The sequence below is a fragment of the Ammospiza nelsoni genome, chromosome 16, assembly GCF_027579445.1.
Source record: "Ammospiza nelsoni isolate bAmmNel1 chromosome 16, bAmmNel1.pri, whole genome shotgun sequence".
Taxonomy (NCBI): Eukaryota; Metazoa; Chordata; class Aves; order Passeriformes; family Passerellidae; genus Ammospiza; species Ammospiza nelsoni.
The window spans coordinates 3316665-3328655 of NC_080648.1; the positions used below are offsets into that span (position 1 = coordinate 3316665).

The 11991-nt window shown below is 53.2% G+C and overlaps 2 protein-coding genes across 2 annotated transcripts; both read right to left on the bottom strand.

Annotated features, from left to right (window-relative positions):
- Positions 1-378: 378 nt before the first annotated feature.
- LOC132080637 (protocadherin gamma-A3-like) lies at positions 379-4663 on the bottom strand. The gene is made up of 2 exons (XM_059483881.1): positions 2248-4663; positions 379-587 (listed from the first exon to the last, which is right to left on the bottom strand). The coding sequence occupies exons 1-2, from the start codon at positions 4661-4663 to the stop codon at positions 379-381; spliced, it is 2625 nt and encodes an 874-aa protein (XP_059339864.1).
- Positions 4664-7565: 2902 nt separating this feature from the next.
- Positions 7566-11319, bottom strand: LOC132080344 (protocadherin beta-15-like). Its single transcript, XM_059483455.1, has one exon. It carries the CDS (start codon positions 11311-11313, stop codon positions 8869-8871), a length of 2445 nt encoding a protein of 814 aa, XP_059339438.1. The 5' UTR covers positions 11314-11319; the 3' UTR covers positions 7566-8868.
- Positions 11320-11991: the final 672 nt, after the last annotated feature.

The window sequence follows — 11991 nt, forward strand, 5'->3', positions numbered from 1 at the left end:
TTCCTTAAGGGTATTCTGTGGACGGGTAAAAATTAGCCTTTCCGGGTAGCTGAACCAGTATTCGTGAGAAATAAATATAATAGATCCCTGTTGCCGGTCGGAGGACGGGCTGAGTCGAGCGGTTCCTGCTTTTCTCTCTGCTCTGCGCAGTGCGCAGCAGCGCTACGCGGGCGCCGGGGAGGAGCCGACGCCTGAGCATCCTCTCCGCCTTGGCCAACAGTGACACCCTGAGTCCGTGCCTGAGAACCGCAGAGTTCAAGGAAAAGAAAACCAGCCCGAATGTCCTGCCCTGCATTCCCTTGCATCGGGAAGGGTTGGAAAGTACAGATATTGTCAGGAGCGAGAAACAGAAAATCTATCAGTACTGAAACAGTGCAACTAGGAATTCCTGCTCTCTGAATTACTTACACTTACAAGTCTTCTGAGGGATAGATCGTCTCCATTATCTTCACAGATGGGCGGCAGGATCTTGGTCTCTGCCCCCACTGTCAGCTTACTGATTTCTAGGGTGGGGCGCTCGGTGTGCCCGCTGCCACCGTGCCGCCTCCGTGAGGGAAAGGCAACGTGGATGGAATACTGAAACACTGCTTTGGGTAGGGGTTTCATTTAAGATGGTTGAGATCCCCAGCTAACGCTGAAATTACCAGCTTTGAAGAGTGGTCGTTGATGGACAAGCAAAGCCGGAATTCCAGGCTCTGAGAACACCACAGAGGTCACATCACATCTGATCCCATCTCTTTTGACATTCAAAGCTCAGCATCATCTTATCAATATCCATACAACCCAACCCCGAATTACTTTTGTGTGTGTATCCCACTCCCTGATATCCTAAACAGGCAGTTACTGTAGCTGGTCTCAGGCATTAAAGAACATTTCCTGGGAAATGTCGGCAGCAGCTGTGGTTTTTTGAACAACCAAGAATAAACAGATAGATTCCTTGCAAAAAGCCGTTTTATTTTTTAGTTTCATTAGATCCTCGTCTCTTTTACAGTAAAGAAAAAAAATCGCCAAAGCCACAAACAAAAAAAAATAACAACAAAAATCCTGAAGGAAGGCTGTGTATCATCACAGCCCCTTATGCAGAAGACAAGGAGACTGTCTACTCGATGGAGTTGCTCTGACACGTTCTCTAGTCTTGGGTCTCTGAGGTGCCAATGTCAAGCTATCCTCACTGGATCGGTAATGTCTCGTTAGAAAACATATTTTCCTGCTAACTATGGTAGTTCATAAAGTGAAGGATAATTCCTTTCCATCCAGCTGAACCCATACACAACTTCTGGTAAGAAATTAACACTCATGTCGGAACAGGACGTGGATTTGAATTTGTAATGTTTCAGAAGCACGCAAGGCTGTGAGCACTCCGCAAGATATCGAGATGGATGCGATTTTTTACATGGGGGCAGGGGAATTCTATTGAAATATTTAGCAGTTAATTCACTGCCTCCTCTATGGCAAGAATTGCCTGTAACAACCCAGACACACATTTTCATGTATCATACACTGAAACACTTCCAAATCCGTGTTTTCAAGATTAACTCGCATTCCAAAATTAGCTTTACTATAAATAGATAGTGATGAATCGTACTTTGCATTTAAGTATTTTTTCATCTATATGCTAATAAGTATAACTTTATTTCGAAGACTATGCCTGCACAGTAATCGACCATTTGTATCGAATCCAGAGGCTAAGACATAAAACTCAGGTGTGGGAAAAAACCTCGATCAGAGGAATTCTTCACCAATTAATAGAAGTCTCTTCAAATGCCCTTAAGAAGGATAGAATAATTCGTTCGTTGAAGGCGGATATGGAAGAAATCTGGGACTTATATGTGTTTGCTTTCAAGATACAAGATCCCCGAATTCAACCGGAATTTCGGAGCTGATACAGGGAATTACAATGAATTGCTTGGAAACAGTAGTTAGCAAGTATTTAAAAAAATTCAAAGAACGGTCACTAGACGACCAAGAGAATGAGGTTTCCTTATGAAGTTGCGCCTGCAACAGAACCTTCCAGCCTTGGGGAAAGCTAGGCAAAAAGACCTCTTACAAGCGTTAAAGAACGCGGCACGTAAAACACACAAGGCAGACTCAGCACGCATTCATTCAGATGACATTCATGAGTAGACGACTATCTTAAAACATGGTTTCTAAGCCTGTGAATCAGCTGTGCCTAGCCTAAAAATCCTAAACACCGCGTCCGCTAAGCACAGTTTAAAAATTAACGTACCTGAGAGGGAACTTGCCCACCGCTTTCGGTAACTTGATCTCCTGAAGGGACGAGATCACCCGAAGCCTCATCTGGTGCTCGGGCCGGGAGGGTGTCGCAGCAGCTGGCGGCCGAGAAGCGCAGGTGGCTCTTGCGCGAGTCGGCCGTGAGCGACACGTCGTGCGCGTAGGACTGCAGGAAGGCGCGCACGCCGTCGATGCCCACGAAGTGCGAGACGGGCACGCCGCGCGAGGCGCCGCTGTCCGGCGGCAGCAGCTGCTGGCGGTGGCAGCGGCGCAGGCGCAGCGCCAGCAGCAGCAGCAGGAAGGCCACGAAGAGGCACGAGACGGCGGCCACGGCCAGCACGAGCCAGCGCGTCAGGCTGGCGGCCGGCTCGCCCGGCGCCGCCGCCTCGTGCGCCGCGCTGCCCAGCTCGGCCAGCAGCTCGGCCACGCTCTCGGCCAGCACCACGCTCAGCGTGGCCGTGGCCGACAGCGCCGGCCGCCCGTGGTCCCGCACCAGCACCACCAGGCTGTGGCGCGCCGCGTCGCGGGCCAGCGGCGAGCGCGCCGTGCGCACCTCGCCGCTGTGCGGCCCCACGCGGAACAGCCCCGGCTCCGTGGCCTTGGCCAGCTCGTAGGACAGCCACGCGTTCTGCCCCGCGTCCGCGTCCACCGCCACCACCTTGGCCACCAGCGCGCCGGCCTCCGACCGCCGCGGCGCCAGCTCCACGCCCGACCACGCCGCCGCCGCGGCCGCCGGCGGGTACAGCACCTGCGGCGCGTTGTCGTTCTCGTCCACGATCTGCAGCCGCACCGACACGTTGCTGCTCAGCGCCGGCGCGCCGCCGTCCTCCGCCCGCACGCACAGCTGCAGCTCGCGCAGCTGCTCGTAGTCCAAGGAGCGCAGCGCGTACAGCGCGCCCGTCTCCGCCTGCACCGACACGTACGACGACAGCGGCGCGCCCCGCACCCGCCCCTCCGCCAGCCGGTAGCGCACGCGCGCGTTCTGCCCCCAGTCCGCGTCCGTGGCGCGCACCGTCAGCACCAGCGCGCCCGCCGCGTTGTTCTCCGCCAGCCGCGCGCTGTAGCGCTCCTCCAAGAACACCGGCGCGTTGTCGTTCACGTCCAGCACCCGCAGCGCCAGCACCGCGCTGCTCTGCAGCGACGGCGACCCGCCGTCGGCCGCCCGCACCGTCACGTTGTACTCCGACACCTGCTCCCGGTCTAGTAGTTCGGCAGTCAGCACACGGTAATAATTATCGAATGACTTCTCCAGCCGGAACGGGTGGCTGTCGCTGATGCTGCACTGCACCTCTCCGTTCGCTCCAGAATCCCTGTCTTGGACGCTGAAAATTGCTATTACTGTTCCCACCGGTGTATCTTCCGGAACCGGAGTGAACACGGACATGACGACAATCTCGGGAACGTAGTTGTTTACATCAACCACCTTGATGAGTACCTTGCTGTGGGAAGAGAGTCCACCCGCATCCCGAGCTTGCACAACCAATTCGTAAAACTCGTGCTCTTCGAAATTCAAGTTCTCTATTATGACAATTTCTCCACTTTCTGGATCCATCTTAAAAGTCTTGTCGAACTTCTCTGGGATTTTAAAGAACGAGTATTTTACCTCGGCATTTGGCCCTTCGTCTCTGTCAGTTGCTGTGACCTGTAATACCCGACTTCCTACAACCACGTCTTCTCTCACGGTCACCTTATACACAGACTGAGTAAATTCTGGGGCATTGTCATTTCCGTCTAATACAATTATTTCTATTGTTGTTGATCCTGATTTCACTGGACTCCCGTTGTCTGTGGCTGTCAGGATCAAATTATGAACAGCCTTCTCTTCCCGATCCAAAGATTTCACCAGTAATAATTCTGGAAATTTCACGCCATCATCTCCAGTTTTCACGTCCAAGGTGAAATAGCTGCTCTCGCTACATTTGTAATTCTGTAAAGAGTTCACTCCGATGTCGGGATCATGAGCTCTCTCTAAGGGGAAGCGAGCACCTGGTGCAGTATTCTCACTGATTTCTAAGACACTTCTTCTTTCTGGGAAACTGGGAGGATTATCGTTAATATCCAGTATTTCTACTTCCCCTTTGTAAATGTTCATTGGACGCTTTACAAGAATTTCGAAGTTTAGAACACATTTAGCAACAGCTGCGCATATTTCCTCTCTGTCCACCTGCTCCATCATAGACAAGTGGCCCCTCTGCAGGTCTAAAAAGAAGTATCGTGTCCTACCTGTGTCAAAAACGTGGGCTTCGCGGTCTTTGAGCTCTGGCAGCTGCAGCCCCAGGTCCTTGGCCACGTCGCCCACGAACGAGCCCTTGGGCATCTCTTCGGGCACCGAGTAGCGCAGCTGCCCCCGCGCCGCCTCCCACGCCGCCAGCAGCACGGCCCAGAGCAGAGCTCGCTGCCGCCGGCCCCAGCGCCTCCCCGCCGCGCACATCTCCACAGCGGCACCGCAAACACAGCGAGCAGCTCTCCCCGCCGACCGCAGATCCGCAACCCGCTCCGGCTCCCGCTTCTGCTCTAATTTCTTCTCCGGCTCCCTGCTCCCGGTCGCTGCCGCTGGCCCTTCCGTCTCGCTGCGACACCGATCCGCACTGCGGGGACGATCCTAAGCCGGCATCTGCCGAGTCAGAGAGGGAGCGGACAAGGGATCCTGCCCGCAGCGGGCGGGGCTGCCGGTAGCGCTCCGAGCTTCCTCTCGCTCCTCTCGGTCAACAGCGGCGCCCGCAGCCTCCGCCCGGCACTGCAGGCACCGAGCGCTGCCCGGCGCTGCCCGCCCTGCCTTCCCACGGGCAGCTCGCGGGGACCCCACGGAGCCACGGAGATATCGGGTCCCAGAGGGGACCTCCTGCCTCTGCTCTTCTTTTCCCATCTCTTCTTGGAGAAGCTGATCAAGACCGGTAGGAAGGCAGAGGCGTCCTAGGGCTGTTTCTAACGCACAGGAAAATGTTTTTGTAATGGTGATACAATATTGATAGAAACTTCTCTTAACAAACAAAACTATTACGAGTCGAAGTCTATTAGTTCAAAACCACAATTTCCCCCACTAATAGCCCAGCTTTTTCACCAGTCATGGTTGGATGATCTTTTTATTCCCCTCACCTTATCTGCCAATATATCTTAATAATGGAATGCCATTAGCAACCTCAGATTTCCAAACCTCAGGTGATAGCACAAGCCAGCATCCGACTTTTCTTGAGTTGCCAGCAGCAACTTGTTCAAGTTGCTCAGGCGGTCTCGAACCTGATCTTCTCTTACAGTGGGAGGGACTTTCCCCCCTCAGTCCCTGCCTTGAGCTCCATCCATTTGACAGGTGTGGGAAGGGACCTTGTCAGTGATGACTGAGGCAAAGATATGGCTGAGTACCTCAGCCTTCTCGTGGTCTGTTTTTATCAGATTGTCAGTTGTGTTCCTCAGGAGACATACAACAGGAGACATACATATTTAGTTGTGTTCCTCAGGAGACAAAACATGCTTTCTTCAGTCTGACTTACCTGTAGAAGTCCTTCTTGCTATTCTTTGCAGTCCTTGTAGAGTTCAGCTCCAGCCTTGGCCGACCTGACCCTATCCCCAACACAACCAGCCAGCATCCCTGTACTCTTCCCTGGACACCTGTCCCTGATCCCACCGCTGCTCATTTCTTTCTTTCCCCTTTATTTAGACCAGAAAATCTTCCCTCAGCCATGCTGTTCTGTCCCCTTCTTTTCCTGTTTTCCTACACATGGGTTCTAGAGGGCACACAATGTATGGGAAGCATCCCTAAAGATCTGCCAGGTCTGTTCTTCTCCCTTGTCCTTCAGGGCACTTTCCCCTGAGGTGCCCCATTGACTAAATCCTTTAAGAGCTGGAACTTTGCTTTTCTAAAATTCACGGTCCTGGTTTTACTCTTTGCCTGGTCCATATCCCTCAGGACTATGAACTTGACCAGTGAATGACCATGGCAGCCCATGCTGCCTCCAGTCTTGGTATCTCTGATTAGCTCATCTGTGTTGATGACCAACAAGTCCAGAAAAACATTTATTTTGGTAAGGAGGGCTGGACTAAGGTCTTAATCCTTCCTAAAGGGCGCCTCCAGTGAGCTTCTTGGGGGAACTCAGAAGTGTGTTCAGGCCTTTCAAAACAGGACACTGCCTCCCCCTCTCACAGGGTAAAAGCAATAATAAACTATCTGTAATAAACCATCTGTTTATGAATGGCCTCAGACACTTGAAGCCTCAAACTGTAATGACTCAAACCCCAGAAGTTTAACCACAGAAGGTGATGGTCCCTTGTGATCTCAGTAAGAGGCACACGGCAATTCTCTTTTATAACACACACCAGTGGAAGAGGTTTGCACAGGTAATCTGGCATCCCTTTAGATGTGGAGAACATTGAGTAAAAGTAGCTTCACACAGGAATTCAGCCACACACAGAATGCCAAGCAGATCCTGGTCCCAGGAATGGAGGTGTGACCCTGTTCCACTCAGTCAAGACACTACAGAGTAAACCAGTTTTATTCATAATTTTCACAGAGTAAACCAATTTTATTCATAATTTTTAGAGTTCCAGTAAAAGAAATTTGCATGCAGACTTCTTGTTTGCAGGTGGCTTTCTCACCAGTGGGAAGGGGGATCTGCCTGCAGGTTCCTTGGTTAAAATGAGATTAATCTAGCCCTCCACCAGCGTATTTGTGGAGCAGAACACAGCACAGCAGGAACCCTGTGTCTTCCCAGATTAACTGGATTATGGATCACTTGATCCTTGCTGTTCATCAGTTTTCTGGTCTTCTTCAGCATCACAGCACCATTTTGTCCCCAGGACATACCTTTTCATCTGGGCCTTGTGAAAGTAGTCCTGCTGTAGTCCTCAGCATTTCACTATACCAAATCTTCTCCCTGGTAGCAGTTTTTATTCTTTTATTGAATTGCCAAATTCCCACCTCCAGGCACTCCCTAAAACTACTTCCCAAGGTAAGTACTTACTGGTTCTGTGCCATTCTTTCCCAAAATTCCTGCACCTGAAGTGTTACAAACACCTCGTCATTGCCATTTGTTGATGCACCTGTCAGGAGATTTGAGAAGGTCACTTCCCTGCATCACAGCTTTATAGAGACAGAGCACACCCAGGGCCTGTTTCCCCTGACCTGCCTGGGCTCCATCTCAGCCTAAAGGTCAATTCTCAAAAGAATCATAGAGGCCTGATAATAATTTCATTCCCAATTTTCCTGAATGCTTTATCAGCTGCATCTTGAAACTGGAGAGATATGCCCACTCAAGCACTAGCTAGGCCAAAGGAAAAAACAAAAACTGTCTCCACACAAGGCATTCCGGTGATCTCTTTATTTCAGTTTTACACTCGGGGATACTCAAGTTTGTAATATTAAACTTTATAACTTCAACAAAACACAGCGTGAGGCTCTCTGAATATTCCGTGCATCACAGACATCATTCAAGTAATCAATTATACATGGGGAACCAGTCCTTAAGCAGAAAAAGAAAGACAGTGCTGAAACTCAGTTCAGAGAGTAGCAGGAGAAAGGGAAAAAAGGAGAATGCAAATGCTCTAACACAACTGGAGAAAATAATAGCTTTCTACTATTGGGGATAGTAGATTTCTACTGGGGATAGCTTTCTACTCCCAACAAGAAAGTACTGTATACAGGAACAATAAGAAGACCAGCATCAACCTCCTTTTTACCACAGGAACAATTAGATGACCAGCATCAATCTCCTTTTTATCATTTCATGATTCTACCCTTCAGAAAATGGTCTCTGAAGCACTTACAGAGTTTTCATTAAGTATAGCCAAAGGAAAAGAACATTTTTTAAAAACTTTGTACAGTTATAGTAAACCAAACACCATTTGTGCTGTTATATTTCTGTATTTCAAGGAGACAGAACACCGAACACTGCTTTATAGGGCAAAAATAATATTTTTTCATACTTTTTACTTCATATTTTTTCATGTTACTGCTCTTCTCTGCCCTGGAGAGGATGAGACTCCTGTACTCAGAGGGTCAGAATACTCTTCTTGGCCGCTGAGCTGCAACTGCCTGCATTGCAGAGGTTGGATGGGAGCAACTCCACCAGGCAGCACTAGTGAAAGATAGGCAGACACTCAGCGTCTGTACAGACTGACAGGAAACCAAAGCACATGGAACCCACACATCTCAGACAGAGGCATCCAGAACCCAGGGAAGAAAGAGCCCAGTCCTCACAAAACACTGTGACAATGTACTCTCAACATATTTGCTTTCCTGAGCTGGGAAAGGGGTTTGCTAAATGTTATGAAGGAGAAGATCTGGAAGAGTCTGCCAAAGTGTGCGTTTGTGTCACGAGACAGAAGAAAAGCTTGACTGTCTAGTTGCAAAGAAAGAGAGAAAACAGCATAGCTGGAGTGCTAACCCCACTCTTAAAAAGTTTGCAGAAATTACCATAACAGCTGAAACATATTATTGCCTCAGTGTGAGAACCTGAGTGACTTTTCTTTCTTATTTGTGCTTTGGAGGGGCAGAAAATATTTATTCTGAATTGTGTTTTGAAGGAAGTTGATTACACCAACTGAAAATACAAATTTACTCTAAAGGTACCACTGCCACATGCTGTGGCCTGGATATCTTCCTTCCCACATAGGCCATGAAGCCTCAGCCTGTGCAGACCCCAGCTAGTCAAAGGAAAGAGCGTTGAACTGTCCTGCAGAGAGAGTGCCAGCATTGTCTGGGGCCATGTCCTCGCTGCTGACAGGGACACCGGGGAAATCCTGTTCCTCATTGGGGCCCTGGCCCACGGCGCAGTGCTGTGGGGGCAGGCTGGGCAGGATGGGCTTGAGGAATCTGAACTCGCTGTTGCCCGAGCCCGTGGTGAGGCTGATCTCGTAGCAATAGGCGCGGGGCAGGGTCCCTGCAGCGGCTGCATCGGCCAGGCCGCTCTGCAAGGTGTCGGCAGCATAGAGCACAGGGCCAGCCTTCAGCTCCTTCCTCCTGCACACCTTGCGAGCCAGCAGCACTGCCGTGGAGATGAGGAAGAGGAGGGAGACAAAGACCAAGGCAATGATTAAATAGGTGGTCAGGGAGGCGGCGGCCTGATCCTCGCTGGCCGGGCTGCTGTGCGGCAGGCGCACGTCGGAGAAGTCCTTGAGCAGGAGAGCGCTGAGAGCTGCCGTGGCTGACAGCGGGGGCTTGCCGTTGTCTCTGACCAGCACCACCAGCTTCTGCTTGACGCTGTCCCTCTCTGTCACCGGCCTCCTGAGACGCACCTCGCCGCTTTGCAGGCCCACGGAAAACAGGCCTGGGTCGGTGGCCCTGAGCAGGTGGTAGGAGAGCCACGAGTTCTGTCCCGAGTCGGCATCGACGGCCACCACTTTGCTGATGAGGTAGCCCGCCTCAGCCGACACGGGCACCAGCTCACTGGAGGCCGGGCCGCTCTCCTGGGCCGGGTAGAGCACCAGCGGGGCGTTGTCGTTCTCGTCCAGCACCACCAGGCGCACGGTGACGTTGGCTCTCAGCGGAGGAGAGCCCGCGTCAGAGGCACTGACCGTCACCTCGGTCTGCCTCAAGCGCTCGTAGTCCAGGGGCCGCAGCACAAACACGTGTCCCTTCTCCGAGTTCACCGAGATGCAGGAGCACCAGGCCCGCTCTGGCCCTTGCTCTGCTGCCAGGGAATAGCTCACCTTGGCATTCAGCCCCACGTCAGCATCTGCAGCGCTCACGGCTCCCACAAACACCGTGGGCACGTTGTTCTCACGCACGTACATGGTGTAGGAGGTCTGGTTGAAGACGGGGGCATTGTCATTGACGTCGGAGATGTCCACGGTGAAGGTGTGCGTGCTGGTGAGAGGAGGCGAGCCCGCATCTGCTGCCGTCACACTGAGGATGTACTGAGGCGTCTCCTCGCGGTCCAGCGCGCTCACTGTCACCAGCTCATAGTAATTCTTGTAGGCTGGCCGCAGGGAGAAGAAGAGCTGATCCTGCAGGGCACAGGAGATCTTCCCGTTGGCACCAGAATCCCGGTCCCTGACCGTAAACAGGGCAACCACCGTGCCGGGCACTGTGTTCTCAGGGAGGGGACTGCTGAAGGAACTGACCACCAGCTCTGGGGCATTGTCATTCACATCCACCACCTCCACCAACACCTTGCAGATTGCAGAAAGGCCCCCACCATCTGTGGCCCTCACACTGAGCTCGTGTGTATGTGCTGTCTCAAAGTCCAAAGGTTTTGTGAGTTTAATTTCCCCAGTTATGGGATCAATCACAAATGCAGAGTCACTCTGTCCCACTGCTTGACTGAGTTGATAGGAAATGTGCCCATTTTCTCCTTCATCTGGATCACTTGCCAGCACAGTCAGAACCACAGAGCCTTCTGGCATGTTCTCCAAAATCTTTCCAATGTACACCTCCTGTGTGAAGATGGGAGCATTGTCATTTACATCTAGAATGACAATTTTCACTTGGGTGGTGCCACTCCTGGGAGGAGAGCCCCCATCCACGGCAATAACACTGAAACCAATCTCTGCCTGCTCCTCTCTGTCTAGTGACTTTTCCAGGACCAGTTCAACATACTTCTTGCCTGTAATGTGAGTCCCATAGGAGACACTGAAATAGTCATTCTCGGGAGTAATTCTGTAATCTTGGACTGTGTTCCTGCCAATATCAAGGTCCCGAGCTACCTCCAGTGGGAATCGAGAGCCCGGGTCGCTCCTTTCCAGGATCTTAAAACTGATTCGTTCCTCCGGGAAAATTGGCGAGTGGTCATTGATATCCTTCACAGTCACCTCGACTCGAAAGAATTGCAGGGGGTCGGAGAGCAGCAGCTCGAAGGGGAGCATGCAGGTGTCGGACTGGGCGCACAGCTGCTCCCGGTCCAGCCTCCCCGCCACGACGAGGCGGCCGGAGGCGCGCTCCAAGCGAAAATGCTGGCGGCCGTCCTCCGAGACCAGGCGGGCGCGGCGAGCCGAGAGCTGCGCCGGCGTCAGCCCCGCGTCCTCGGCCAGCTCGCCCACCAGGGAGCCGCTTTCCGCCTCCTCGGCTACGGAGTAGCGGATGGGCTCGGCGCCAGCGAGCGGCAGCCCCAGCAAAGCACACACACAAAGCACTTGCCTTGCGAGCGCCATGGCGCGGCGGCGGCGGCGGCGGCCGATGTCGGTGTCGGTGTCGTGTCGGTGTCGCGGCGGGTGTCCCGGGCGATTGCGGCCGGAGAGCGGCGAAGTGCGGGCCGGGCGCCTTCCCTCGCTGACTGAGATTTCGGCCGGCGGTCCGTAACGCAGCCGGGGTGTGCCGGCAGCGGGTGACACGGGGCAGCGCTCGCTGCCGCAGCCGTTGCCACCTCCGCCCGGCTGAGCTGGGCTGCTCTAAGCTGAACTGAGCTGAGCTGGGCAGGGCTGGGCTGGTTCTGGTCTGAGCTCGCTCGGGCTGTGCCGCTCCGGGCCCGGCCGCCTCCGCTGCCGCAGCCGCTCGGCGCCGCCTTGGCCGAGGGCACCACCCAGCGGTGCGCGCTGGGACTGCAGCCGCCGCCGCCCGCAGCCCGCGCTGCCGCTCGGCCCGGCCCGCGATCCCGAAGGCAGCGAGACAGCCGGGGCCGGCAACGGAACGCGGCCTCAACCAGGGCAGCACAAAGACCAGGCTCAGCCCTGAAGGGCAGAGCCTCATCTCTCAGCAGGAGAAATTACACAGTGATAGGGCGGTTGTGATAGGATGGACATGCCAATGAACACTCTTCCTGGATGCATCTCCACACTCAGGCACTGTACCAACCAAACATCGCTTCAGTCCAGCGACACAGTGAGAAAAGA

Excerpts from the sequence above, each read along its gene's own strand:
- LOC132080637 (XM_059483881.1), bottom strand. The coding sequence starts at position 4,663 with ATGTGCGCGGCGGGGAGGCGCTGGGGCCGGCGGCAGCGAGCTCTGCTC. Across the intron at positions 588-2,247 it reads AGATCAAGTTACCGAAAGCG|CAGTGTTTCAGTATTCCATC; the intron begins GTGGGCAAGTTC and ends CCCTACCCAAAG.
- LOC132080344 (XM_059483455.1), bottom strand. The coding sequence starts at position 11,313 with ATGGCGCTCGCAAGGCAAGTGCTTTGTGTGTGTGCTTTGCTGGGGCTG.